This window comes from Thunnus thynnus, chromosome 1 (assembly GCF_963924715.1).
Source record: "Thunnus thynnus chromosome 1, fThuThy2.1, whole genome shotgun sequence".
NCBI lineage: Eukaryota > Metazoa > Chordata > Actinopteri > Scombriformes > Scombridae > Thunnus > Thunnus thynnus.
The window spans coordinates 32561283-32588390 of NC_089517.1; the positions used below are offsets into that span (position 1 = coordinate 32561283).

The window sequence follows — 27108 nt, forward strand, 5'->3', positions numbered from 1 at the left end:
AAGGTAAACAAATAAATTACTAAATAATGCAGAGGTGGCAAAATAGGAAAGAAAAACAAACAAACAAACAAACAAACAAAACCATCAGGCCTGCATAAGTGTATTTTGTACAGATATTCTCCACTAGTATATCATTACATAACCTTGCCAGACATAATTAAGAAGTACAGTTAATAAGAGCAGGTTTTGTGTTAAAATGACGCTAATAGGGGCTGCAGTGTCTCCTTACATTTACTCTGGCGGGGTTAAAATTAGAAACTTTGCCGGAGCTCAGGGTTCATTGAATTGACGCTCCTGGGATGCGGTGATGCTCGTGGCCGCGCCCACGGAGCGACTGACGCGCACCGCGGAGGATGAACAAAACCCGCCTGAAAACCACTCGAAGGGACACTGAGATAAAAGTGCGAGGGAAGACTGGAGACTCTTCAGACCGACTACCAGACTACTCAGAAACTCAGTGCTGTACTCGTCTTGAGGGCTCAACCCGGGGGATGGAGCCGCAGCGGGGTCTGAGACTTCCATAAAGGAGAATTGCACTTTCTTTTTTCACTAAAAAACAGACTCGGACAAACATCGGACATAAATGTGAGTTTATTGTAGCTATTTGCGGTATTTATATGTTAATGCGCTTATATTTCCTCCCACTACATATAATGAGCAAAAGCATTCTGCGCACACATAGATTAAACCACACAGCCTTATGTGAAGTGTAGTATTTGGTTACTGTTGTTTTTAAGTACTTCCTTGACTTTTAAGCATTCACACCAAATATATAGTACAAGATAATCACAGAATCATTTTTTACACCATCGGGGAATATGATAATAAAACATGCAAATTAAAAGCTACAATTAATCTTTTATTTATTGCATTTTCAGTTGGATTTGTAGTGTAATATTGCTAAATGGAAACGTTTTAAATACCAGGTTGAGGCTCTCCTCAGGAAAATAAAGAGAAATAAACAGAATTTGTCGAAATGTTTGAGCCATTTCCATCTTTATTGACCAATAGAGAGTCATTGGAATGTCATTAGTCATTAGGATGTAATTAACTTGATTGGTTGTCAGGTGGTGCTGTTGGTGGTGCTGCTTATTCAATAGTCTGGAGACCCCCTATGCATATACTGTGGTTTGTTAGAGGCGATCATAGTATGTTTCCACCTCAGTGAGCATCAGAGAGATGTGCCCTACACAGAAGTCTGCTCCCTCTGTCATCCGCTGTATTACTCCATATTACTGCAAATCCATGCGGATGAATCTTCATGCATAAGGCTCATGTTGCGTATATTTTGTTTTATCTCCCTTTGGTGCCACCAGCCTCCATGTAGCTGAACAAAATGCTGACTCCTTGTTGAGGGTCAGAAAATGAATGCCTCCTCCTGCTGTGAACCTCCAGTCACTATGTATCAACAGAGCTCGGGATACGACCTCAATTCTAGCTGCGATTGGCTGGCTCCTCACTGTAACTGGACATCAGTGGACAAAGCACTGCAGCTTCCCACCTTTTCCACAGCAGCTAAAGTCAGAGTGATCATTACTTTCATCCTGTGTGGTATATCCTCTTTCTGCAACTTGGCTGTGCTGTGGGCAGCCAGTGGCCACAAACGCAAATCCCACGTCCGAGTGCTGATCGTCAACTTGACTGCAGCCGATCTCTTGGTTACCTTTATCGTGATGCCAGTGGATGCAGTGTGGAACATCACAGTTCAGTGGCTTGCTGGCGACCTGGCCTGCAGATTCCTGATGTTCCTCAAGCTTCAGGCCATGTACTCCTGTGCCTTTATCACAGTAGTGATTAGTCTGGACAGACAGTCGGCAATCCTCAACCCTCTGGCCATCGGCATGGCCCCGCAAAGGAACAGGGTCATGCTGACGGTGGCGTGGACTATGAGCGCCTTGTTCTCGATCCCTCAGGTAAGGCCAAGTGAGACTGGTTTGACATGACAGGTGTTTACAGCCTGTTTGGTTTTGTTAAACACAGAGACTTAGGATGAAGAAAGTGATTAAGAGAGAAGTGATGGGTCACAGGATACACTGTGAACTGATCTCTTATGTGTGAAGCTTTTCCTTGTATGACTGTAACCTCTACTCCATGTACAGTGTTATAGTAAGCAGGCTATAGGCCTTTATATCTGGCAACAGATCACTGGATCTGCATGTATTATCTCAGTTACAGAAGTATTAAACTGTAGGCAAACCGCACATGCTAGGAAAATCTGGCTTAATATTTACATTAAAAAAATGAATTCCTTTACATTGTTCATCATCCACTCCATTTACATATCTCTGTGCATTTGTATAAATATGGCATTTGGTAGAAGCTTAGATGCATGATTTAGTGGCCCAGAATGTCTTAGTGTCAGGGATTAGTGGCTCTATCATTGAGTCACACATGGATTCAATGACAAAGCCCTTCATCTCTAATCCTGGCAGTAAAGATGCTTCACTGTACCCACTGAAACATAGCCGCATAGCATGTAACACTGTTGATCACGTGAGATAAAAGCAGAAGTGTGGCGATACAGTCCAGCCTGCACTCTCCAAACAACACGTTGGTGTGACGAATCTGCAAAACCCTGCATTACCCTAAACAGCAATGATTTGAAATGTTAAATATCAGTGTTTTCAATCAATAATTCATACAATATGCACACATGGCAAATGCATTATGATTAGAGTGGAAAGAATTAGTTGATGAATAGATTAGTCAATCAATAGAAAATTAATAAGCAACTATTTTGATCATCAATTAATAATTTCAGTTATTTTTCAAGCAGAAATGCCAAACAATTTCTGGTTCCAGCATGTCAAATGTGAGGATTTGATGCTTTTCTTTGTCACATATGATAGTAAACTGTAAATCTTTGGGTTTTGGACTGCAGGTAAAACAAGCTAGGACAAAATGATCAGTTATTCATGAAAATAAAAGACAGATTGATTGAAAGTGAACATAATTTTTAGTTACAGCCCTAATTATGATTAAAAGACTAATCAGACATTTTGGGAAATACGTTGATAAAAATCAACTTTTTTGCAGGTAGATGAGAATATCGATACCACTCTCAAGTCTGTATGCTAAATATGAAGTTACAGCTAGGAGAGAGTTAGCTTAGCTTAGCATAAAGACAGCTAGCCTGGCTCTGTCCAAAGGTAAAAACAAGTTGTGGTTTTGCAGGGAGTTATGTGCTGGACTACATCTAAGCTGGGCCCAGAGGTCTTTCTTGAGGTCTCCTTTGCTTGCCGGGCAACATCATGACAAAAAGACTCTAGGAAGTCAATAGTCTGACACATAACCCCTCATAAAACCACTAGAACCTCACTTTTACACTTAAGTTTTTGTATGAATTAAATAAATGAGATATAGCATGTTCATTTTTGAGTTTTAGAGGTGCTTGTATGTTGATTTTGTTACCTTTGGACAGAACCAGGCTAGCTGTTTCCCCCTGATTTTAATCTTTATGCTAAGGTAAGCTAACTGTCTCCTGGCTGTAGAAACTGAAACTACTCGGTTAAGGTTGGAGAGAAAACATCTTCATGATTAAATATTGAAGAAAGCCAACATCAATTGGTAGTCTAAGATGGGATGCAAACTCAGGTCTCAATGTGTTAAATAACCAACAACCACCCCGACCTCCACACCTTTAGTTTTTACCATGATAGAAAGAGGACACAGTATTAACTGGCATTGAACATTACTACTGGACATAAATTGTGTGCTACATGAGTGTAATTCTTAGGGATAGTGGGAGGTTTGGTCAAAACCAAACCATCAGACAGGAAGAAAGAGAATATTGGATGATAACTGCTGCAGGAAAAATGTGATCACAACATTTTTCTTTTATTTTTAATTCTGCAGATGTTCATTTTCCGTAATGTGACCATCACCTATCCTGCAAACTTTACTCAGTGCACCACTAGGGGGAGCTTCGTCACTCACTGGCAAGAAACGGCCTACAACATGTTTACCTTCTCCTGCCTCTTCTTGCTGCCGCTAGTCATAATGATTATCTGCTACACCAGGATCTTCATCCAGATCTCCAAGCGGATGACAAAAAAGAGCTGTAAGTTTGAAGATGAGTCTGGTGTTTGCTTGTTCAGAATGTAATGAGACGTGACTCAATAGAAACAGCATACAGAATCAATTTGGTGCATTTATTTAAATCACAAAGGTAGCTGTTCAATAACTCCTGACTCTTTTTTTTCCCTCCAGTGTCCCCCAATGAGCCACATCTACGCTGCTCAAAGAACAACATTCCCAAAGCACGAATGAGAACTCTTAAAATGAGCATAGTCATAGTGATCTGCTTCATAGTCTGCTGGACTCCGTACTACCTGCTGGGTTTGTGGTACTGGTTCTTCCCAGACGACCTAGAAGGGAAAGTCTCTCACTCCCTCACTCACATCCTGTTCATCTTTGGGCTTTTCAACACCTGCTTGGACCCCATCATCTACGGCCTGTTCACCATACGCTTCCGCAAGAGGCTGAGGACCTGCTACCGCAAAACCGCAGTGATGTCAGATAAGGAAACCAATACCACGGTGATAACGGAGTCTTTGAAATGCACTGCCAAAGCTTCACCTTCTAAAAGAGGGATGACTTCTGGGGAAAATGACAGCAACTGTGCACAGCTTGGGCCGAAATCCACTGACAGCAGGTGTCTGACTGTGTCAGTGGAAGAGGAGGAGGAGGGCAGTCATGCCATGTCAGTACATAGAGCTCAACATGATGAGAAAAACAGAGTAGAAACAGAAATCTAACACCGTTTCTTGAACTGGTTGAATAATTTCACAACCAAACCTAACATATATGTATAAAATAAGTCTGGAAGCATCACACATCCATCTCCTTGTGGACTTATACATGTTTGTCTCTGGGTGTGTTTTTGTGTGTGTCTGCTGCGTGGGTCTGTCGATCTTACTTCAGGGTTATATAACATCTGTCATCATACGACAACTGCTGTCTGATGGTTTGTGTGCTGGGGAACTGGCTCCCATTTTGAGATAAATCTGCTATATGAAATATTCATTCAGCAGTCTGTGGAGATAGTTTCAGCACTAAATGGGAAATAGAAGTTGATTGTTGGGTTACACAACAGTGCTAAGGGAGCCTTAAATGACTTTTAAGGATTTGCAGCCATAACAACATGAGAGCTTTTTAGAGATGTATTCATCCAGTCCATTCCCTCTGGAAAATGAAGGACCATCATGTCAGTCAGACAGCATTCACATGGTGCGTTGATCTTAGTCTGCCATAAGCCACAGCATTGTTTGTGTAATGAGGAAAACTGTGATTGAGAGGTAAAAACAAGATAATGAAAGGAACTCTATCAGCAGCCTGGTGCAGAAAACTATCAAGGTCACAGACACAAACAGAAACAAAATCCCCAGATTAAATCTAATCCATTCCCTCAATCAAACTGTCACTGCAACTTTTTATTATGTGTGGATTCCTAAACAGATAAATACTTGTAACAGATGACGGATGTAACTAAAGTCGCACCTCCACATTTAACTGCACTCATGTAAAACTAATTCTGAAAGATGAGGTTGATGGTATTTTCAGAGCAGTTATATAAAACACTCTTAAAGGCATAGACTACTTTTGCACGTACTGTATGTTGGACTTGATTGGCTGGATTATGCAAATTAACTGCTGCTCTATTTGTCTCGTCAAGTGTTTTGGGTGCAGTTTAAACAAATGTAATGAAATATGTAGATTGGGTGCAAAAAAATGCGTGTTGTTACAAAAATACTCATAAACTGTACCGAATAAAATGCAAAAAGCAATCATCATCTTCATCATCTTATGTGGAGAATTATATCACTGGAAGATTAGTTATTTAGTTAACAGTAGCATGTTGTTTGATTAAATACAAATGTTTTGATCATAACATACAGGCAGTGATTAGCTGAGATACATCGAGGTTCCAATGGTTATCATTATAAGCTTAATGATTCTGTGTTTGGGACGAATGAGTTTAGCAAAACTGTGATACTAAATGTGATGCATTCTCTCCAGTTTACATAGAATATATACATAGAACATAGAAATGATGTCTCCAGCTAGCATCAGGTGGCTCCAACAGCTCCAACTCCAATCTCATAAAATTCTGTGAATTGACCCCAGAATCCAAAAACATACTAGAGACAAATTGCTGCAGCCATGCAAGAGACAGAGCCACGAATCAAAGCATGTTACACTCCCGCTACACCACAAAATGCTGCTGATTTGAACGACCTGAAAGTCATCAGTCAGATTTTGGCTTCTGATCAGCGTTTGGCTTCTGCCATGGCCCAACCAAAAATCCCCTGTGATTACACAAGAAAGGGCAGTTTGTTTCTCCTATTTGCTGCTGTCTAATGGCGGCAAACACAACAGTACCCAGGATGCTTTGATGTTTTGCCTCACATCTGCTCTGGGAGTCATTGAGGCGGCTCTGATCAAAGTGACTGTCAGTAACAAAGAACATGAATTGACCGAACTTCTATGACAGATATAGTCTTGTATAATGCAATGGATGGAAAAGATCACAGTATAGCCTACAACCACAGCGTACTGTGTGACAATATACAGCATTAATCTACATCTACAGTGTATCTACATCTGGTCACTATAAACCATTATATTTTATCAGTGGTAGGGTGTGTGAGCTGCAGTTATGAGCACATTGTAACGGACCATAGCACTGGAATGAAAACTGAGCAACAAGGCAAAACTCTCATTTAATTGGTCAGTCTATTTTTCCAGTGTCCACTCTTTGCCTGTAGCCATGAGAGTGGGGTACTGACTGAAAAAAATGAGATTGCAGATTCCTACAGCCAAAATTAGATGTCTCAGGAAACTTCCAGGGAGTTTGGAAATCCAAGAAAACCAGAGCCAGTTGAGATGGATCCAGCATCTCGGTAGGATGCCACTTGGATGCCTCCTTATGGAGGTGCACTAGACACGACTACCTGTGAGAATAATCTGAGGTAGACCCAAGATAACTTTACATCTCCCAGCTGTCCAGGGAGGGTTTGGATCTCCCCAGAGCAGAGCTGCAGAGGAAGACTAATGGATATGCAACAATATAACCTAGTATGTAACTATCCTACTACGGTATGTGATATTAGTATTCACTCAATATGTAACAAAAAGCCTGAAACAATATATTGTTGTGCAACAATGTAGTACCACTACTGTATAAAATAATAGAGATTACAAAACCCAGTATAACCTGGTTTGTCAGTTTGCTTTGTAAACAAACTACTACTGTTGTTTCACCCCTGATTATATTTGAAATGAAATGATTCAAATGATTTTTTAGCATCAACGAAAGGGTTTGGTTGTTACTGCCTTGACCAGATACAATTACGAAAGGAGCAACTTATTCAGCTTTTAATGCCTAAACAATGGCATCGTCCAAACTTTTTATATAATAGGCTTGTTTTTTAACTTAAAGTAATAGTTTGATAAATTTGAGAAATACGCTTATTTGCTTTCTTGACGTGAGTTAGATTAGAGGGCCAATAACACCTCCTCATGTCTGTGTGCTAAATATGAAGCTGAGGGTGATTAGCTTAGCTTAACATAGCTTAGCTAAAGAGTGGAAGTAGAGGGAAACAGCTAGTCTGGCTCTGTCCTAAGTTAAAAACTCTGCCTACCAACACATCTAAATCTCAGTAATTTACACATTGTATCTAATTCCATCAATCTGCAGAAATGTAAAAATGTTTGTGATAAAAGGGGAGTTACATGGTGCAACTATTTCTTGACAGACAGCAGCTCATGCTTCTGCTCCATGTAAAATCTGCAAAACCTTTGTTTTTACATTTCTGTTTGTGTACACATTAAACAAATGATATGCAACATGTTATTTAGAGGTGGTTAACAGAGCCAGGCTAACTATTTTCCCCGCTTTCAGGCTTTACACTAAGCAAAGGTAAGCTAAGCTAATTGCCCTACTGGCTCTAGCTCGTACTCACACGCACAAGTATTTCCCAAAATGTCATACTATTCCTTTAAAATAATTGAGTATTTCTAACAATATATCATAAGTCATAATGTATATAACCCAAACCTATCATGGCATTTTGAATTTTGCTTTAGTTGCTGTACCTGCTGTAGTGATTTTCTGGGATTTTCTGTCTAGATTGGCAGCTGTGTCGAACAGGATGAAGTGGACGATCCAAGTCACTGTCAGAGTCTCTGAAGGGAATTGTAAAACCCAGGACATTTTAACACTGATGTTGTCATCTCACAACCAGTCCCACTGAATCCTCTGGAGACCCTGAAGCTGGGTCCCTGTTACCAGAGCAGTCAGCACATGTGGTCAAGGGCGATGATGTTACTCTGTCCTGACAAACTAAATGACCGAATTGCCATTGGCTTGATGCACGAATAAAACATAACACACAACCATAGCAGCCCGTGACAACAGTGTTGTTTTAATCTTTTTGGACGCCTGCCAGAATCCATATTGCTGATAGTGGAGCTGTTGTCAGTCTAATCTTATTTTCAGCCAAGATTGAAAGCTATTGCGTGCTTGTTGTCTGCTTATTGTTACGGTAGAGCAGGTTTTTGCTTACATTGTCTTGAACTTGGCCACATTACTTTCTCTTCTCGGCTGGAGAATGCCAACTTATTCACTGCTCACTGATCCTTCCCAGGACTGTCCACTCATATTACGTCTCCTACAGTGAGAGGAGAGCACATTGTATGATGAGCGCATCATCATACAGGCCTCCCTTCAACATTTATTCCAGTTGTACTGCTCACAAAACAGATGTATGTACCTGTAGCTCGCGAAGGACAGCTGCTGAAGACAAGCAAAACTGCATACTTTGTGTTTTCCCCACTACAACCGTCATTTCAATGTGCTGATCAGCATGAAACCCACACAGATCAGTCCAGTCAGTGTTAGAAACCAGTTGTTCTGTAAGAAGAGAGCTTTCCTTACAGAGTTTGTTTAAAACTGTGCAGATTCAAAGTACTGCTCCGGTCAGATCTTTCAGCCTTTAAGCCTACTCATTCACTTTTCCCATATTATGTCAGAAGGGTCAGATAATGTGTCCGACTCTAGGTCTGAGATATTCTTAGCCTGAATACATTCTCTGGCCTACAGTAGCTTAAATGTTGTAAGGCTCAATGAATCTCTTGGCCAGTAGAGATCAGATTTAACGATTGATTGGGTTTAGGGGGTTTGTTTCTCCAAATGGATTCAAATCTTGTCCGTCATTGTTACTTGCTCTAAAACAATGGCATCACATGCACATGTAACTTCTCTTCACTGTCCTACCAGGTTTGATTCAGGTGTTGTGAAAGCTTTTTACACTGTTCAGTGTGTCACATTGCATGATATTTCTACAATATGTAACTCTGGAATGAGCCAAGGGGAGTTTTAGTTGAGTATATGTTTTGCAGCAGGTAAATGTCTAATTCCTCGATGTGCTTTACACTGCCTCATTACTAAGGTATCACTGGGATTTTCTGTACAGTTTTTAAATGGCTCTGTGGTTCAATTTAGGGGGAAAGCATCACCTTATATTACCTTTCAGTTGCTTTAAATTCTGAGGAAGGACTCCCAAAACGGGAAAATCTCACTTTGGAGCCAAATCTCTCCTTTTTAAAGGTCAGTTTCAGGTAATGGCAGATTTGTTAGGTTGGAGATTTGGATGTTCTCACTGCAGCATCCACTTTTCATAAAGGCTAATCTAATTTTCTCTGTCAAACACTGGTGTAGATAAAGTGCAGAGATAGCTGAGAGTCATTAATGGCACACTAAGCTCAGCCCTCGTTTTCAAGATACAGGAAGTTACAGTCAATCGTAAATGGTTTTGTCATGTCAAAGTGGCATTTAACACATTTATAGTGACCTTTTCAAATATGTCAACACACACATCAGAAACTCAACTGCTCTGCTACAAAGTAAACCCGGAGATGTTCAGAGCACTCTACACTTAGGTGAATTAATGTTGATTTAGTCAAGTCAGATTAGCGGTGATTAAATATTTTTTAATTACAGTTAGATTTCATCAGACTTTCTTTCACTAGAGCACTTTGCATTTAATCTCTGCTCAGACATAAACATAATGCAGATTTCCTACTTAAATTCATACAGAGTTGAGACATCATCTGTCAGGTCATAACAGAGCTGCAGGTGGACGTGGTTCACATGTTAGACTTGTAACCTGCATTCTGTCTCATGAGCACCAACACGTCTCTTCCTTTGCTCTGGAGACGGTGGAGCCTGTTGCCTCCTTCAGCTCCACTTGTCCTTCCCCTGATGCTGCTGGATCAGAGGGAGTGTGAGCTGAGGTCCCATGATGCTTTGCAGGGCAGCTCACAGACTTATGAGACAGAAGATGCAGATCAGTGTGAGGTCAGGGGGACATATTCTGATGGATCCAGACCAGCCAACAACACTGTACCATGTAGATTTGACATGTACAGCAGTACTGAGTGAATGACAAACTGTAAGTGATGTACACAGGTTGTCATCTGTGTAATGGTTTACATTTCATATGCTATGTAAAACGCTTTAGGACTTGTGTGAGTAGTAAAAGTACTAAAACTTTGCTGCAGCTGGACCCTCTGATGCTGTCTTCTCTGATCTTAAACACTGAACTGATGAAACAAACGAAACAGCAGCAGAGTGACTACTGAAAGTCACTCTTTTAGTTACAGAAACCACTTCTTACTAGTTTCCCACAACAGAGTATTTACAGATTATTGCTGTTGTTGCAGATATGATCAGGGACCTTTTCTTGGAAACAGAATAATCAATAATCAATCCAAAATATATCAGGGTGTTTTCTTTATGTTGAATGTAAACAGGAGTTTAACACCAGAATCCCTAAAAGTTAGTGGAAGATATAAAAGCTCAACATGCATCAGAGTTCTTTGTAAGCTTAGTAGTGAAGCGGCTGGGAGTCGGCTGCCATGTTTTGTTTGAATGTAAGAATGTAAGTATAGTGAATGATGACGGCCGTCTACAGCAGGTCAACCATGAGGAAAGTTATTTACATCAACATATTCCACACTGAAACACATCCAGATTAGTGTATGTAATGTAGCTACAAGTGACTAGAATATGGTTCACAAGTGTTGATGTTTCTCCTTCATGCTCTTCACCAGCGACTCAAAACATTTTGGACATAATTTGCTTGTTTTTATTGGTTAATTTTTAGTTGCTTTAGCAAACCAATTTATTGTCCTGAAAACATGTTTTTGTTTACTAACAACAGAATGAAAACAGAAAATATCATATCAATCATCTAGAACAACAAAAATGTTCCCAATTTCAGAGCTTTGGATCATGGATCATCTTAACTCTGGTAAAACTTGTGCTGCTTTAAATGATGCTGTGTAACTGTATGATGTGACTTTGTATTCAAAGATCCTGTTAAAAACAGCACATAGACAACAAACCCAGCTGACATTTCATAACAAGAAAAACACTTTGTTCCATTGGAGAGTCTCAGTGAGCCAAACAAGTACACAAGTCAAAACAAACAACAATGACATTTGTTCATTTTTAGCAATTTTTTAAAATCTTAGTTCAACTTTAAAGATTGAATTGTCCAGTTCACAGCACAAAGAAAGTGTTAGGTACATATTTTCTATCTGTGTAAAACATGAGTGTGAAATAAGACTATTAGAATATTTTGGAATAAATCAAATCAGCTTAAATCAGATTTGAATCGTCATGTTACATTTGATTTGATTGCGTTGGAAAACACACACTACTATTCTTTTGATTCTTTTCATTCCTTTAAAAATAATATTTTACTCACCACCATCCCCTCATGGGAGGACAAATTACTTTATTCTGTATTTTTTTTTTTATCATATTCTACTTTTCTCCTGTAACTACTCAAATCTGAATGTCAAATTATTTTCTAAATCATTTATTAGATTTAAAGGTTTTTAGTTGAAGTGTGTTTTAACTAGTTATTTTGTATGCTTAATTCATATCTTAAAGAGCTCATAGTACCCTATTACCCCACTAGAACACTGCGCTCCTAGAAATCAGACTTACTGGTGGTTCCTACAGTCTTTAAAAGTAGAATGGGAGGCAGAGCCTTCAGCTATCAGGCTCCTCTCTTGTGGAACCATCTTCCAGATTCGGTCCAGGGAACAGACACCCTCTCTACCTTTAAGAGTAGGCTTAAAACTTTCCTTTGTGATAAAACTTATAGTTAGGGCCGGCCAGACTCACCTTGGACCAGCCCTTAGTTATGCTGCTATAGGCCTAGACTGCCAGGGGACTTCCCTTGATGCACTGAGCTCCTCTCTCCTCCTCCTCCTCTCCATCTGTATGTATTCATTTACTATTAATGCATGTTACTAACTTGACTTCTTCCCCGGAGTTCTTTGTGCTTTCTCATCCGCAGGAAACCCCATAAACCGTGTTGGCGTGTTGATGTCCTTCTTCTGTCCTTCTCCTGCTGTTTCTTGCTGCTAGTCATGCATCTAATGTTGTTGTTGCTGCTGTTGTTCTGCTTTTCTGTGTCCCCACTCCCCCACCCTCTTCTCTCTCTCTCAACCCAACCCAACCGGTCATGGCAGATGACCGCCCACCTAGAGTCCAGTTCTGCTTGAGGTTTCTTCCTATTAAGGGGGAGTTTTTCCTTTTCGCTGTCGCAAAGTGCTTGCTCATGGGGGATTGTATGGGGATTCTATGTGAAAAGAGATGCCCTGAGATGACTTTTGTTGTGATTTGGCACTATATAAATAAAATTGAATTGCATTGAATTGAATTGAATGTGTGTCATTTCTCTCTCTCTTTTTTTGATGCCACACTGTGACGCATCCTGTCAGGACGTCTCAACAGTGCAGCAGCAGAAGCTGATCAGGACTTTAGTGACTAGAAAACCTTTCATGTCATCAAGTTGGTCTTTGTTGTTCTCTCCTGAGAATCCAGCTGGCATTTAGAGCCCAAGAGAGTCAGTTTGTGATGTTCACATCCAGTAATAAACAGCTGCTGAGGATGTCTCAAGTCCCATTGATGACTGATTGATTATGTCAAAGATTTCCTCTTTTGTCTTCTGACATTCAGTGACAAGTTGCTCTGAGGGAAAGATCGTCCACCTCACTCCTACAGTCCATTTGTTATCAGACCAATCGAATCAAAGTGTTTAAAAACTACGGTGAATGATTTTTTGTTGCCAACGCTAACAGCCTGCAGTTCTTTACAGGTGAATATTAGATTTGATGATATATTAAATTAGTTTCTACATCAGATTAGATTTAATTATGTTAATAAATTTAAACTCACCTCCACCCCCCTCATTGGAGGACAAATTACTTTATTCTGTATTACAGTAACCATTTGAAGTATTACTACTTATTCTACTTTTCTCCTCTAACTACTCTAATCTGAATTTAAAATGCATAATTTCCAAAACATTTTACAAATAAGTTTTTTATTTACTTAAAATGTTTAGTTTAGTTTTAACTGTTATTTTGCATGCCTGTCATTCTTCTCATTTTTTTTTCTTTTTAATTTTACATGAAAGCACAAATTATACTTGCATTTACATCTCTATACAAACCACATAGAGATGTAAACTGCAAGTATAATTTCAAAGTTAAGTAATTTTAAAGTCATCATACCCGCTAGCGAACGCACTAACGGCTTTGAAAAACAGACCAGGTTCCCTTTTGTCTCCTTCCTCTTCATTTTTCTTTTTTCTCCTCTTCTCCATCTTCTTTCTGATTCTCTCATCAATCTTTTGTTCTTTCTGCAGCAGCTTCCTCCTCTTAGCTTGTTGCCTCCATTGTCTCATCTCCATTTCAGGATTGTCACCTGAAAGACAGAAAGTAGCAGGTTGTTTTATTTTGTGATCACTTTCATTCAGAGACTCTTTAAAGACACCAACAGATTGGCCAGCTGTGGGGCTCTGACCCCTCACACACAACACCCACCACCTTACACATAACAGCTGGCCTATCATCATCATTTAACCCTCTATTCCTGCCAGGACGCTCCTTTTCAGCATATTAAAACATGCAAACGAAGAGTGAGTATATAGTGACAGTCCTGCTCAATATCTGTATATGAAAACTAATTCCTGCTGGCCGTCTTACACTGGGTCAAACAGTGAGCCACATCTATTATGGTAACACCAACACATATGAGTTCAACTGTTCAGCAATGAATAGAAGTTTAGTATTAAAAAAACGTTTTTGGATATAGTTGCTCTTTTATTCACATCACAACTATGCAAAGAAAGTGATAAGTGTGAGGAGTTTACTCATCACAAAGGAAGAACTAGGTGCACAGTCTATTTTACACATAATACTCGACAAAGTGAACTTGCATTCCCTATGTACAACAAAAGATGCACATTTTTGGCAAATTACTCAGAAAAGAAATCAAGTATCCATAACTTATCACTTATTGACAAAGTAATTACATAAATTCACTCATTTGTAAACAGTAAAAATAATTTGTTTAAACTCATTATTGTTATTTATTCATTGCAGCTCTGTCAAACATATCTAACAACGCCAAAGCCATTTTCTGTATTAAAACGTGTAGAAATTAAATAAAAAATGAGATTTTGTTGAGCTACAGTCAGCCTGAGGTTTGTAGTTATTTACTTACCATCACCAGCTAACGTTAGCTGCACGCAGCAGCATCCTCACAGTGAAGCTGCGGGATTCACACCCTCCCACCTCTGGAAAAAAAACCCAGGTGACCCCTGAATAAATACTTTATAAGCTTCACGGGCCAGATACGAAAACAGAAATTGCAAATAAAACAACTGAATAGTATAGGAAGAGGTATTCCTCCTTGTTTGCTGGACGCTAAACATCTAACTTAACTTCAACTGGAGCACCTGCGCCAAGCTAACAGCTACCGTTAGCTAGCCCTCCACTGAACACAAGGAAAACATTCAAATCAACCTTCACAATTACTTCTGGTAGGAGGAGGCGTTATTGTAGGTTAATACTGAAAGAATTTCAAATTGTAATCAGTTACATTACTCGTTACTGAAGAAATAATCAGTCATTTGTGATACTATAAGTTACTCAGTAACGTTAATGCCTTACTACTCAATACCAGCTATTAAAAAAATATTTTTTGACAGAATAACACAATAAAATGCGTTTCTTCTTTTCTTGACACAATATATTTCCTCAACAAAATTTTTTAGCAAAGATGCTAATGCTAGGCTAATTAGCATAGTTGGCTAATAAACTATGCTAATGCTAATTAGCCTAGCTTAGCTTAGCTTAGCTACAGAGCATAAAAAAATAAATGTACCTCTCCGACGTCTGTGAAAGTGACGATTAACACGGGTTGTACTTATGTACTGTAACTTACTGCTGATAATGTCACCGTTGTTATACAATTGGCGTAGTTTCTTTAAGGAATAGCCCAGTGCGTAGGAAGTGTGCCTGACGCGTGTGTGTGGTCAAGGGAGAGCGAGAGAGAGAGCGTGTGTGACTGTGATAGGGAACGGGAACGTGATGTCATCAACAGAAAGTCGGCTATTTTTGCAGGATACCGTCACCTCTACACCGTCACCACCCATCTAGCTAGGTAGCCTCAACCCGTTCAGCTCGATGTAACTCTGTTAAACTTCAGTTTCAACATGGTCGTAGGTTGCATGCGTACAAGTGTGTGGTCGATCGAGAGAGTGAGAGCGTGTTTGACAGTGACACTGGCGACTGGAGCAGAGAGTACGAAGTTAGTAGTTTAGCTGTGACAGTAACTGTTAGTAGTACAGTGCATGTACAGTTTGAGCTGTTCTGTCGGTGAATAAATGCTGCAACTCCTCAAGATTGAAGCTGAGTTCCCATTTCTTGCTTGGCATCTGTTGATAAAGTGGAGGGAGTTAACCCCGAAGTTAGCTGACTTCGGCCTTGGAGTAGTGGTCCCACTGTCTGGACGATGAAGCAGGAAAGGTTAACACCGTTCTGGAATCATGGAGGAGGAGCCTCTGGTTGCTATGCACATAGTGTTTTATTATATTTCTTTTTATTTCATTTCATTTCATTTCTATTTTCTCTCCAGTTATAAGCGGAGATATGTCATGTGTTTTGTATGTAGTGTCATGTAAGTTAAAGAGAGTTGCGTTTTGAGAGGATCTGCTGGTTGCTATACAGTCTATGGTTGCTATGCACATAGGCCTAATGAATTATTTTATTTTATTTTTTTAATGTATTTATTTTTTCTCCCGTGTCATATCCTTGGCATGATATGTTTTCCCATTCCATGCATGTTTGCGTACTTATATTAATAATTAAAATGAATAATAAATTAAATTTCCGAGTAGCGTCATCAGTGAGATTCGCGCGCACGCGGAGGACAGAAAACAGAACGACAGAGTTTATGAAAAGATCAACATGTGAAGTTGGTTTTGTGCCCTTAAACTGCACCAGTTGCAGAAGTAATGGATGGAAAATGTTTATCATCCCAACAAAGGAGCCAACAAGTGTCCTCAGAGACTCAAACAATAGAGAGTACTTTTATCCTGACAAAACACATGAGACTATATATATATATATATATATATATATATATATATATATATATATATATATATATATACATATGTGTGTGTGTGTGTATATTAATATTATTAATAATATTAATATTCATTTCCCCAGTGCTTTTGGTTTTGTTTGTACTTCATCAGAATGCGTAACTGTTACATCTATAAATATATTATGTAAGTACTATGTGAAGATATTAATATCATAACAATAGGATTGTGAAGCTTGTCAAGTATACAACTTTAAAAAAAAAAACTCAAGTCTCTATTTTTTTAATTAAAAAATCATCATAGAAGCATAAACTTTTGAATTTAATTCTATTCATCATTATATACTTACAAAATAATTAAAAAAGAATCATTATGAAAGGAACGCTCAACTTCAGTGTTGTAGTAACATCAGTGTTACTTTGCATCAAGCTTAAAGTCCCCTTCCACTCAAAAATGTGTTTTTCTTCTTGTTCATTCACTTGGATGTTTGCGCGTCATTATGCAGAGTTTGAAAAAAAGGTTTCTTTTTGCTCACAGAAAATCTAAGTTTAAGGGGCGGGCCTACGAGCATGATTTATGACATCACAACTAGTTTGGAGCCAATCATGGTCCAGTATGCAACTGACACAAACTTAAAGTCTCCAGTGCACAAACACTGAGTGTAGGAGCCATGAATGGATTAATTTTCAAGTTTGAATGAATTGCAAAGTAGTAATTTTTTGTTTTATATTTTGGGTTATTTTTGTTTGTTTATCATTGCACGATCACAGTGATTGATAATCAGGTCACATGGATATGGGCGGTGGTATCCTATAGTTAAAATAAACACCTGTTCACCTGCATGCCAGCTGGTAAGAAAGAGACAGAGGGTGAGTGGGTCGTTGTATTTTTTGTTGACCGCTGTTTTACACCTGATCGCTGTGATTATTTTTAGTAGCCTATATTTTGTGCACGTTATAATAAGTTGATCCTTTTCATTAATAAAAGTAATAAACTTATTTTTTTGATCTCGGCAAGTCTTTTTGCTAGCGTGTCGGACAAACGGCAAACAAGGCCCAACCTCAGCCTCTCAGCGACTTTTACATTGTTGCCAGTAGTCGCTACACTGAGAATGGAGTAGGAGACATCTTGTGTCCAGCAGTTAAACTTTTTAAATAAACATTATTGGTAAATCCTGGAATATTTAATGAGGGAGGAGGTGTAGCTGTTGTTTTAAGGATTTTGATGACTTTCTTTGTGGAAAAACCATAGTAGACACAAATTATTATTCAAAGTTAGTATTTTTACAACGTCTTAAAACATGTCCAGAGAAGACCTTTAAGTTGGCAACTAATTATAATCACAATATAATAAGAGGAGAGCTCCCGATCTTCTTGCAAAGTTATATGTACATGCTGGATGATTCTTTTCTACACATGTGAAAAAGTTGTTGTTTTTTTTAAAGTAAAATGAGGGATGCTTCAAAGCTTACACCAAGTAACATGCTTTATAGTAGTGTGTAATATTCACTGAAAGAATGCTGAATAAATACACAGTGACTTGAGAATGTCTCAACATTAGAGAAATTTAAATGTCCATGTCAGTAAAGTGAGTCAACATATGGCAATTCGCTGGTTGGATTACTTCCTTATTCCATATGTTAAGTCCATATTGTTTGTGAACAATAGAGTGCTGTTAGAGTGGATGGTTTGTTGGGGATGATAAGTGGCAAGACGGGACTATACTGTTCAGGGCCTCTATATGTGTGTGTGTGTGTGTGTGTGTGTGTGTGTGTGTGTGTTGTTCCTGACATACTGTATGTATATGTAAATGGATGAGCTGGAAGCTGCTGTGAGCACCTTGAATTTTTCTTGTCAGTGTTTCATTTCTGTTTATAGATGAAGGGACTGTATAGGATCAAAGGAAGCCTTGAAAAAAACTCCAGAGAGAAGGAAACCTGTGAAGGGGGAAATTGCTTTTCCAGGTTCTGGTTTTTGTCCCTTGTCAGATGTTGAGATGTGGACATTCTGGTGAAGATTGGTTGGTGTTGCTCACAGGCAACATCTTTTCTGTTAAATAACTTCATGTGTTTAACATTCAGTGTTTGCAAAGTGACATCTAGTAGCTGCTCAGCACATCCATAGTCTACATTACATACAGTACACTGTATAGTATAATGTTGTGATCTAATCTTGCACAGTATATGTTGAGGGATAAGAGGGATGAGTTTCTAATTTCCTTCCCTGGTCTCGCAGGGGGATTGTGACCTGTGATCTCCTGTCATCTCCAGACCAGGATATGACAAGACAAAATGAAACATTCATGATCTCAGTAATTGTGCCAAAGCAGATACAAAGAATAACAGAACAACGCAGACAGTGAGAGTAAAATACAACTACAGTACAAACATCAGTTGAAGGTAGGTGACACAGTGCAGTGTATTAGGACATATTAGAGCAACATAATTATAGATGTTTTGATGCCATCTAGTGGTATGATGTCCACATGACGTACAACACTTCTTAAAGATCCCCCCAGACATGTTTTAAGACATAAAAATACTCTGCTTCAGTTAATAATTTGTGTCTGATGTTGTTTTTCCACAAAAAAGTTCAGTTAGTGAGTAAATAAATCTTATCTACTCCTTCTCCCTCACTGACAAATCCAGAATCTAAGAATATGCAAATATTTTTCATTTGAACAGTTTAACTGCTGTATACAAGATGTTTCCTACTTCACTGTTGAGTCCACCCTCAGTGTCTGTGCACTGGAGGCTTCACATCACACTTGTGTGAGCTGCATACTGAACCAAGATTGTCTCCCAAAGTTGTGATGTCATAGATCATGCTCGTAGGTACACACCTTTAACTCAGATTTAAGCAGACTCTCCCTCTTCCACAGATGAATGTGAAAACAGCCTTCTGGTGTCAAAGTCTGCACATGCATCATTCTGCACAGTGAAGTTCAAACATCCATGTGAAGTAACAATAAGCAAAACACATTTTTGAGTGGAAGAGGACTTTAAAAAGACGTGAAAATCTAAAATAAAACACTTCTTAAAAGAGGCTTGAATACATTTATGTAAAAATAGACTTAATGTTTAATATTTTCAATTAAAGTCAAGTCAGTTTGGTTCAGTTAATGTTTATGGCTGAGTAGGTTAGTATAGTGCTCAATATAAAGGTTTTACATTCATGATGCATCATTACTGACTCTGATGAACTTATCTGGAGTCTCAGACTCATCCCACCATGTGTGTTCTTGTCAGGTTATCCTGCACTGTATGACAAGTTAAAGTATAACAACAACACAAAACATAATTGAAGTTTCCAACTTCACAGGTTATGATAATACAAACATTTGACAAATGGACATCTGTAACATGGTACAACTTGTGTGATATATGTATTGTGTGGCTTGTTGTAAGGTGCTTTTTGCATGTTTAGTTCTTTCCTTTAAATTACCCCAATTTTTACTGGACTGAATTGAACTGAGTTGAATTGGCACTAATCCTGACTACCATTACTTTCAGTGACCTCTAGAGGGCACTACAGAACATTATAAAAATCAAACGTGGCTATATTGACATTGATATATTTACATTTAAGGCATTTAGCATATCCAGAGATGGAACTGTAAAAATGAAAATGCCATGCAAATCCTTTTCCTACATTATGTGATCATTGGTAAAGTAATATGATGACAGCAGTTTTGCTATTTTGGTGCTTTTAGTATATCAGAAAAGAGGAAATAGCATATAATTCTCACTATAGTGTGGCCCATTTTATGACAATTGGTCAGATATTTATTTAATCTCATTGTGCATTTTGCTGTTGCACATCGGTCTGGTTGCTAAATTACTGCTGGTTTACAGATCTTTAATATGAGGGGCTTTGATTTGCAGTAGAGTACAGAGTTAGAAGCAGCATTCTGCCTGTCTGCTATGTGTTGGAGGAGGGTCGTCCATATGCATGGCAGAGCCTGTAGAAAATGTCTTTGCTTCATGGCAGAGAATGTTGGCAGGCATGCAGCCGAGGTGAGAGATACCACAGGAAGATGAAAACAGATGGGACGAACATGCAAAGGCTGCCTCTCACTGGGGTAAAGGGCGAAAAAAATCTGATACAACACCACAGTTCATCAAAGGTGCATGAACTAAATATAACGTAAAGTAAGCAATAATTCCCCCACTTCTGCACAACTATGAGCCACATTATGTTAATAAAAAGGTCTTTATAGCTCTATCGTCACTTTTGTTACAACAGCAGATGAAGCCCCCCACCTTCACCCACCCACTCACATCACACCCCCACCAGGCTATATGGTGTGAACACCTGTTTCATTGTGGAGCTAAAAAGGACCGGCTCTTCAGATGTCACTTTGAGAGACTGTTAGTGTCTCTGTTACTTTAGAATAGTTTCCATCATTAGATAAGGTGCCAGCAGGAAGGTTTGTGTGGTTGTTGTGGTCTTCAGGTCCTTGCCTGGCTCTTAGTGTTTGTGCTAATGTTTTTGCATGTGGACACACAAATATATGAAAATGATTAATGGACTGTACTTGTATAGCGCCTTTCTAGTCTTCCGACCACTCAAAGTGCTTTTACACTACGAATCACATTCACCCATTCACACACATTCTTACGCTGAATGGGTACAGGGGCTACCATGCAAGGTCCCAACCTGCCCATCAGAGGAAATCTAATCATTCACAGACATTCACACACTGATGGCACAGCCATCAGGAGCAATTTGGGGTTAAGTATCTTGCCCGAGGACACATCGACATGTAGACTGGAGGAGCCGGGAATCGAACCACCAATCTTCCGATTAGTGGACGACCCATTTTACCTCCTGAGCAAATAACAGAAGAATAATCAGTGATTTTGTACTGACTTTATTACAGACATCTTAAACAACTTTTGGACTATATCTTATGTTCTATTGTCTGAACATATTGAAAGAATATGGTAACAAGAACTGAAAGGTTATGATGAGCTCATTTGGTTTACTAAATAATATCTTTGGCTGTCAAAGGTTCAGCAGTGTTGTTAGCAGCTGTAGAGCCTGTTGATCCTCTTGATGTCCCATTGGGACATGCCCTTCCTCTGGCCGATCTGGACGTTTGCGTTGGGGATGGGAGTGATGGAGTCCCTGCCGTACTGGATGGAGAAGGCTGTTCTTCCATAGTGCATGATGGAGGAGTAGTCGTAAGGAGTGTTCAGGTTGTTGGTGTTCTGCTTGTAGAAGTTGTAGGCCATCCGCGGGTCGATGTTCTCCCAGTTGATCCTGACATAGCTGTCGCGGTCGCTCCTGGTCTGTTCGTGCTGGAAGCCCAGAGCGTGGTTGATCTCGTGCTGGATGATGCCGTGGTAGAGGCAGCCCTGCCTGTTGAGAGAGAGCTCCTGCCTGCCTCCTGTTCGTCCCAGAGCTGAGAAACATCCTGCTTTGTTCTCAATGCTGATGTAGTCATACTGGTTCTGACGAGGGACGAAGCGGAGGCAGGTTCTGCTGTGGAAGGCCTTCATGGCGTTCTGGATCTTCTGCCTTTCCCAGCTGGTGAACTGACTGCTTACGGTGAAGGGGATTATCACCTTGCCGTTGGAGCTTTTCCTCCACAAGCAGCTCTGGGACCAGCACGTCATGGCGTTTCTGGTTCTGGGAGCCAGCAGGTCTCCTTCCAGCAGGATCTCATCGGTGGCGTTGTTGGACATCAGAATTCTGGTGCTGATGTCGACAGTGTCGTCATCCTCTTCTTCACTTCCTTCCTCTTGGAGAGGATGTGCCTGAGAGAGGCCGAGCAGCAGCAGCAGCAGCAGGCTGACAGAGGGAGTCATCTTCAGCGTGGGTCTGGTGTCAGTGGAACTTCTGTGGCGAGCTGCTCTGGAGAGACTCCTTGAAGCTTGATGTCTGACTCAGTTCAGTCCAGGGTCTTTATACTCTCCTCTACAGGTGTGTCTGCAGGAGGATTATGGGTTGGGGTCCACACTGTTAGGCCTAAATAAACCTCTGAAGTCTGACTCCACAGACAAACCTACTTTTTAAACATGGTTTGTTATCTTTGGCCATTGTGGATGAACATGGCTGAGACATGTTTTGCTAAACATTTTATATCTTCATCAATTTAAGCTAAATAATGTATATTTTTTTACTAATCTGAGCTATTCATTTGTATGTATAATTAAATACCCTATTTATTACCTTTATTCAGTTATACCATCAAACATAATAAATAAAAGGCCTGTTAAAGGTTCTATATGTAGAATTGTGAAGCAATTTACATGTATTAATTGTTTTTTATTGCCAATGAGTGAACGAGTAGTAATGTAAAATAAAAAATGACACCTTCCCTGACTTTCTTGGTTGTTTGTAATACCCTGTGGACTGATTTCTATGTGAAGGATCAGGGCTGGATTTTCCACAAAAATCCAACGGAAGTGACGTTTTTGCATGCTCCCAAGTGCCTTACTTCTCTCCCACTAATGTCAACAAATGACCGGAATAAACACACAACAAAACAACAAAAACGGTGCTATCTGACTAGACACACCCTGAAGATATTAGCTCTTCAGCTAATGAAACAGCTAGCTGCCCCCATCAACTAATACACATTTCACAACAAAACACCCCTGCATGACAAGTCGCCCCTCCCAAGCACACAGCTAAAACAACATTATTTCTTCAACAAAGGAGCAGAAAACAAGCTCCAGCGAGATAGCAGAACATAGCTTGCTGTCTGGATACAGCGTGTTTTTCCCCATCCACAGCTCACTGAGCCTACCGGTGTTTAGTAAACATAGTTGGTAAAAAAAAAGTTGGCGGTTTGCAGGTCGGGTCCTTGATTGTGCCTTTAATTCATATCTACCACTAATCAGTTTAGAGCTGAAATGATTAATCTATTACTCAATTGACATAAAAGTAATTGGAAACTTTTAAAATAAGTGATTAATCATTTCATTTTTCAAGCAAAAATGGCAAACATTGTCTCATTTCTGCTTCTTGGTTATGAAGGATAATTTCTGCTTTTCTTGTCCTTATTTGATAGTAAACTCAGTATCTTTTGGTTTTGTAATGTTGGTCAGACAAAACAAGCAATTTGATGGCACTGTGATGGGCATTTTTAACTACTTTCTGACAATCTATAGACCAAATGATTAATTGAGAGAATGATTAACAGATGAAGCGATTATAAAAATACTAATTAGTTGCAGCCTTAAATCAGTTTTGTGATATGTTTTATTTCCCTGTTCCTGCATTGATCTGAGGTTTGGACAAATTACTAGGTTCAGTTTAAAACTCCTGGGAGTTGTTTTGCAGTCACTGCTTTGACATTCATCAGCTGTTTGTAATTCTCAGAGAGCTGGTTATTTACATTCTATCATAAATAGACAGTAAAATTCTTTTAGGTCTACCTGATGGAAAATGAGGTCGTAAAAGTCATTGTAATGGTGCTCTTAATTATGGAAATGTCCAGTGAGGTCAAGAGAAGAATGACCCCAAGTCACTATATTACCCACATGACTTATGTGTCTTTTATGTGTTTTATTTTTTTATTTAACTGTGGGGTTTCTTTTAAAAATTATCTTATTTACATTTTATTCTGTATATCTTTATTGACTGGATTTTTAAATTGTGGTGCTGATTCGTTTTTTAGTTGTTGTTTTTTCCCTATGTAAATCATTTTGTAACACTGATTTACCTACTATTATGGTTGGGATAATTTTTTATACAAACTGTAAAATATGTTTGAAGTACCTCTCTCAGTGTATCTTTTTATTTGGTGTTTTTCTTATTTCTTTGAACAATTTGCCACTGACAAAAAAAAAGTTCAGATATTTTCATCATATCTACAAAAAGTTTTTTGTGTGAAATATTCAGTATATATCACATATTGAGAAATCAGACAAGACATACAGTAAATACAGTATTATATACTGTATATTTTATTGCATAAACAAAAATGAAACCAAGATCTACAAAGTGTATCAAAGGTTTTGTCATTCAAAATAAGCTCTGACATAATCATGTATTTGTTTGGTGTTGGATAAATACATAAATGCATGCATTCTTCTCTCTGTGGACCTTGTGATTAAGAGGCATCCTAAAATAATGTCTTCAGTTGGCTTGCACTGCATCAGCAGGCACTGTGGTTGATCTTAAATCACCCCGGGTACTCTGAGTGACTCCATGAGAAATGGACGATCTTCCTGCTGAGTCCACAGTTTGGCTGATAGATTGTGCTTCTTCAGATGCTATTGAATTGGTCCTGATGGAGCATCTGAATGGTCCGAAGAATATTGTGAGCCAAAAGCTGTGTGGTAAGTGACCTTGGCACTCAGTGCTCTCTTATTTCACGGTTATGATGGAAGATTTTCACCGTGTTTTACTGCTGTCTCTGTGGCGCTCTGTCCCACCACTCTGCTGTCATTTTCATTTCTTCTGCATGACAAACTTCAGCACAGATGAACTTCATTATTCTGATCCCGGATCCTCACCCAAAAAACACTTTTTAAAATTGAAAGTAGGCGTTAGAACTCAAAGTGATAATTTGCATCTTTTACTACATTTTTGAAGGTAAAACATTTGTAAATTCATTTGAAAACAATGTAGTATTAATAGCTGATGGAGCCCTCTGGAGGTGCTGCTGGTCTAATTCAACAATGACATCCATACTACATTTCCTGAAGGCATTAACTTTAAATAGCACAATGGAGAGTTATATTACATCCGCCTGGCTGGCAGTTGCATAGCTTGCACTGTACAAGTAATACCAGCCCTGTGATGGACTTTAAACACTGCAAGAGTTAAGATGTTTTACATACATTGACGGGACAAAAGCATCATAACAGATGTTACCTGTTAACGGTCTTCAGTTCAGTTCGGAGTTCCAATTCTCATTACAGCTATATTATATAAACATTCCTTTTAACGAGACACACACCATCTTCTCATCATTAAATCACTCTAAGGAATAAAATTGTAACACCTAAAGTGTCAAAATATAACAGCTTAACATTTGAAGTACACATTAAAAATCATAAAATAAATATGGTTGTAGTGGTCCCTGGATATTTGTCCACACTGATACGATTGCACTTCATAGTGAATGTTTTCATGTAGAACATCTACAGCGGTACAATACAGTGGGTTGCTGATGTGTGTAATAGAGTTCTTCTGTGGCAAGTGTTGAATTTTTAACCATCCTGAAGCCAGCTGAGTACACTTCAGTCAAGCATGAAGCTAGATTACCCAAGCCAAAGCTGCTATTACAATAATATAACATAACATCAGCTGCCCATTCCCTTTTGGAAAGTGCCCTATTAGCAACCTTTTACTTAACCAAGTTTATACCCTATAAGACACTTCCATGTGTTACTGTATGTTTTCCCTAGAGATGTGACTTGAGAGGCCCAGATGTTCCTCTGGTTGGCCCAAGTGATCCTGTGGTTAGTGTTGTGTCACACTGTGGTGACCCTGGAGAAAAAAATGAACCAAAAACTGTAACTTTTTCCTTTTTTTCCTGCCCTTAGAGGGTCTGTGCATGTTACTGAAGAATAATCTTCATGTCCTTCTTATAGGTTAAATTGTGCTGCATAAAGCTAAAGCAGCAGGACCATCAGTTCTGGTAAAAATGCATGGTAGTGTACTTATTTTAATTTGGCACTTTTTTCATTGCGATCTTTTTCATCAGATTTGATATGTAATGAGAAGTCAGTGATTGGAATTCTAGACAGACATGAAACAAACTAGCATAATGTAAAAAAGATAAAAGGACAGATTTAACAATTAACAATAAAACTGTCCAGTTTCAGATTTTTGCAGATGTTTAGGAGAAGGATTTGTGAAAAAAATGTCTGTACATCCTGACAACTAGTTAAAAATATGGCTGCATTTGGTGAAAACATGGACTGACACTGAAGCAGAAATAAAGCCATTATAAGCATTAATAGTGTTAATAAAGGGGAAATATAATATTAACACATGTATTGATAGAGCAGTAGTACAGGAGGTAATAGAGGGATAACTGCAGACTAAATAATGAAGGTTTTCTCCCATTTTCTGTGTATTATTTTTATTAACACATTATTCATAGCAACATATAAACCACACAGAAATGAATACCAAAATCCAACTTAAATATATACATGCGTGCTTACACACACACACACACACACACACACACACACTCCCATCTTCATCTCCCTCTTTCTTTCCCCTTGGTCTGATCTTAAGATCTCGGTCATGTTGAAAACATTTTTCCTCACAGTTCTTAAACCTTCTATGCAACCGAAATGTTGGCAAAGCACCCCAATATGACCAAACAGCAATTCCAGTCACCTCTGACTTAATACATTTAACTATCTGACCGGGAGACTGAGCATCTTCATCCACACCTCCCAGCTCCACATGAATTTTGTTCCATATATTCACACTGGCTTAATATAACCACAATTTTCTAGTACTGCACCTCAGCACTGACAGGTCCACTTATAGAAGCTGTGGGGTCCGATGTCTAACTGCACCTCACCAGAAGGTGATGAAGACTCAGAGATGACAGTGGTGGCCTTCTCTAATTGGGAGATCTCCTGGTGAATTATATGAAAACAACAGTACACCGCAGAACAATAAGAGGTTGGATATTTTTGAGGAAACAA

At 39.0% G+C, this 27108-nt stretch overlaps 2 protein-coding genes across 2 annotated transcripts; one reads left to right on the plus strand and one right to left on the minus strand.

The window, feature by feature from the left end:
* Positions 1–295: 295 nt before the first annotated feature.
* LOC137187013 (gonadotropin-releasing hormone II receptor-like) lies at positions 296–5093 on the plus strand. The gene is made up of 4 exons (XM_067595943.1): positions 296–585; positions 1317–1913; positions 3856–4060; positions 4210–5093. The coding sequence occupies exons 2-4, from the start codon at positions 1365–1367 to the stop codon at positions 4755–4757; spliced, it is 1302 nt and encodes a 433-aa protein (XP_067452044.1). The 5' UTR covers positions 296–585; positions 1317–1364; the 3' UTR covers positions 4758–5093.
* Positions 5094–21504: 16411 nt separating this feature from the next.
* On the minus strand, positions 21505–22686 carry LOC137189553 (high choriolytic enzyme 1-like). Its single transcript, XM_067599495.1, has one exon. The coding sequence runs from the start codon at positions 22288–22290 to the stop codon at positions 21505–21507; it is 786 nt and encodes a 261-aa protein (XP_067455596.1). The 5' UTR covers positions 22291–22686.
* Positions 22687–27108: the final 4422 nt, after the last annotated feature.